The sequence below is a fragment of the Cebus imitator genome, unplaced genomic scaffold (assembly GCF_001604975.1).
Source record: "Cebus imitator isolate Cc_AM_T3 unplaced genomic scaffold, Cebus_imitator-1.0 Scaffold750, whole genome shotgun sequence".
Lineage (NCBI taxonomy): Eukaryota > Metazoa > Chordata > Mammalia > Primates > Cebidae > Cebus > Cebus imitator.
In genome coordinates this window covers 48301-51879 of record NW_016108065.1, presented here as the reverse complement: position 1 = coordinate 51879, position 3579 = coordinate 48301, and the positions used below count along the sequence as shown (strand labels likewise).

Genomic DNA, 3579 nt, shown 5'->3' with positions numbered 1-3579 from the left:
ATCCTGTACTCTGGGCCGGGGACCAGGCTGCTGAGCACTTCTGAGAGGGACGTCTCCTGGGCAGGCAGTGACCTACGCCACATGGCCTCCCAGCTCCTTGCTGGTGCTGTGTGGGCTGGGAGGGCAGGGGCTGGGTGATGGGGACTGCAGAGCAGGGCCTGAGATGCTGTGGCATGCTGGGGTGCCTATGGATTCGGGCTTCTCTCAGATGAGAGCTGCACGGGTGGGTGGGGGTTTGGAGGCTGTGGTGGCATCAAAAGAGTAGCCCAGAATCATGAGTCCACTGTCCAAGCTCCCGGGCCTGCAGTCCACACCCCAGAGGGTCCACATCCTCCCCACAGTCAGGCCTGGGTCCTCTCAGTGTGGCACGCCGGCATGTGGGTGCTACAGGCGTCCAGTGTGACATCGGTGGCCTTGCTGAAGGCCGAGGGTGCCCCTGAGGTGGGCTGCGGGGAACCTCTGCTGGAGAGGCAGCTGCGTTCCTGGCACACAGGCAGAGTGGGCCGGGTCTGCGGCTTCTGAGCTGAGCGTGGGGTGCCCTCTGCTGGTGATGGCGAGAAGCTCAGCGCCTTTGTAGGGAGAAGGCTGCCGGCCGTCCAGCCCCGTCAGTGCCCCACAGGGAAGGTGCCCGAGACCCCTCCTCCTTGGCAGGGAGGCCCTTTCTTGTGTCCCTGCCAAGCAGACATCCTGCAGTCCTTCCGTAAGGACCTCAGTGTCCTAGGAGCCTACCCAGACCTGGTCCACGCTGCGGACCCAGCAGTGGGGATTACCCGGCTTCAGCACTCCAGCTCTGCCTGACGTTTCTCCAGGTGCACATGCTGTTTCTTGCTTCCTGTGGGTGCCGTCACCAGGCGGCCGTCTGCCCTCGGCAGGCGGGGTGTGGGTGAGTGCCTGTGAGTCACGGCCTTGGCACGCCGGCAACCTTCCTAGCCTTCCACTTATGGGCACCAGCGGCCCCTGCCTAAGTCATGGTTCCCCCTCACCCGAGCCGGCTGGCTGTCGTGAGCCAAGCTGCTTATGATGGTGACATGCAGCCTCCACCCCTGAGAGTGTCGGAGGCCTGGCCCAGACTGTACATGCTAATGGGGAGCTCTGCTGCCTCCGGCCCCAGAGTGTGGGAGAGTTCAGAGAGACAGAGGCTCCCTGAGAAGAACCTCAGCCTGCAGGTGACAGCAGGGCGAGGCGCCTGGTCTGGCCCCAGAACCAGCCTGGCTCACCCAGAGCACAGGACCTCATCACTTCTTGAGATGGGACAGGTGCAGCTCCTGTGGGGAGACACTGAATTTTCACACCCTCTGTTGCAGGTGACTCCCCTGCAGACCCTCTGGCTCTCAGCACAGGGCGGGGGTCGTCCTCCCTGTGAGCTTTCCCTGAGACCAGGGGGGCTGGGTGCCCGCTAAACACTTGGTCTTTCTCCCATGAGGTTGTGGGCTCCTGAGTGTAGAGACCTGTGAATGCTGCCGCTTGCTCTCTGCTGCCTGGGACTGAGTGTGGGCCTCGCTGAAGCCCAGTTTTCTTATTAAGGACCTGCCTCCAGGCTGTTGTAGGGATTGGATCAAATAATTCAGGCGATGTCCTCATGCAGTGCCCTGGTCCCAGCATGGGGAAGGCTGCTGCGACAGCCTCTCATCCTGTCCCCATGCCCTCCGCATAGTGCCCAACCCTGTGAGGTACCAGGCAGGGGTGACTTACCTAGACATGCCCATTCAGCAGCCTCTTGAGCAAGAAGGACCAACCCTTGCCTTTCAGATGCAGACCAAGAGGCAGAAAGGCGCACGGCTTATTAGCAGCCTGTGCCCCTGCCCTGAGCTCCCCACCTGCGCTCCACTTTAACCCTGCTCTCGGGCTGCGGGTGTCCAGGCAGGTGTCAGAGGTGTGGCCCCCGCACACCGGGGACCCTGCCCATCCTGTCTAGTTGGGAGGACTAGGAGTTCCGGGCATGGGGCCCCGGGTTCCTGCTGCCCTCAGAACCAGGCCCGACCCTTTGCCGTGACCTCGAGGGCTGCCACTTCCAGAGTGCACTGGGCCCATCTCCACCCACAGACCACACTGAACCTCCAGTGCCAAGCTCTTCCCACCACAGGGCCTATGCCTGACATGTCCCTCTACAGAAATACCTGCTCCTGGCAAGGCTGGCTTCTTGCCAATTCTAGATCTCCACCTGCCACCCCAGAGAGGCACTGGCTGCCCTGTTTAAAGTGGGTCCTCCCATCACCCATCTTCACAGCAGACCGTTTGCTTGGCTGTGTGCCCCTCCAGACCCACAGCCATTACCTCCCCCTCCCCCATCCTCTCACCCTCTTCCAAAGGCTGAGCACACAGGAGGGACCGGGAAATTTGTTGAACAGAGAAGTTACACATAAGCCCTGATCTGTCAGCAGGACTGTGAGATGAACAAAACGTTCTGGAAAGTGTGAGGGGCAGATGTGGAAGGAGTGAAATCTTCCCAGAGAGAATGTCTCTGGGTCAACCTGCTCCTGCTGGGCTGGGAGGGCCGAACACACCCCACCCATCACTCCAGGCTGGCCCTGACCCCAGCCTTCCCTGTGCCCGCAGCACCGGCAGCTGCTAAAGGACAGCTTCATGGTGGAGCTGGTGGAGGGGGCCCGCAAGCTGCGCCATGTCTTCCTCTTCACCGACCTGCTTCTCTGCACCAAGCTCAAGAAGCAGAGCGGAGGGTGAGTAACGATGTGGTCCCATCCCGGCGGTGACCCCCATCTGTCCTGACGCTCCAGGGTGTGGAGGGTCCGTCCTGGCGGAGGCCAGCAGTGATATAGCTAGGTGCTCTTTTTACCTTCCGTTGCTACTTGGGCACAATGCCAGGCTCCAGGTTAAAGATTGTCACTAGCAAGAGATGTCATGGGGCATCCTGGGGACCAGCTTGGACTCCTGTAGCGAGGGGTAAACCCAACCATGACTTCCAGGACCGTTGCAGAAAGGCCACCTCCGGACCGTTTGAGGTCAGGGCTGCGGGCAGTGCTGGGTGGTGGCTTCTGAGCTATTCTCAGCGTAGCCCTGCACACACTCCCCTCCTCCCTCCGGGGATTGGGTTCACCCAGGTCGCACCAGGTTGGAGTGGAGCAAAGAAGGCCACACCGGGAAGACCAGCACAGGCTCTTCCCCACATCCTGCCCTGCTGAGTGGGTTTAATCAGTCAACTCAGAGGAGAGCCTTAGTTCCCCCATCTGTCAGGCGAGGGGATGACGCCAGCTTTATCTACAGTCGTTGAAACTCCTACAGCCCTGGGGGTGGACTTCAGTCCTGTCCTGTCACCGTGAAGCCTTGACGTGCTCCCACATGAGCCCTCCACCTTAGGGTCAGCATAGGATAAGATGCATCTAGACTCCTGAGATGCCTGGGGCCTGGGGTCACATGTTCAGAGTGTCTGTTCCCAGGAATCACTGAGGCTGAGGCTGGGGCCACCAGCGCCTGCCAGTGGCTTCATCCCAGTCGGTTACATGGAACACGGGCTGGGTTTAGGTCGGGTAAACCATGTGTGGTCAGGAACACGGCTCTTGGGTTCTTGACAGCAGTGACATCAGCCGTGGAAGGTAGTTGGTGCATGTCAGTGTTCTTCTC

At 60.6% G+C, this 3579-nt stretch overlaps 1 protein-coding gene across 1 annotated transcript in view; it reads left to right on the top strand.

Annotated features, from left to right (window-relative positions):
- BCR (BCR activator of RhoGEF and GTPase) overlaps nucleotides 1–3579 on the top strand; it is a 136976-nt gene that overhangs the window by 103519 nt on the left and 29878 nt on the right. Inside the window, exons 9-10 of the mRNA XM_017519479.2 lie at nucleotides 2557–2678; nucleotides 3505–3551. Of these exons, the coding sequence (XP_017374968.1) occupies nucleotides 2557–2678; nucleotides 3505–3551 (169 nt within the window). The remainder of the gene's footprint in view (nucleotides 1–2556; nucleotides 2679–3504; nucleotides 3552–3579) is intronic.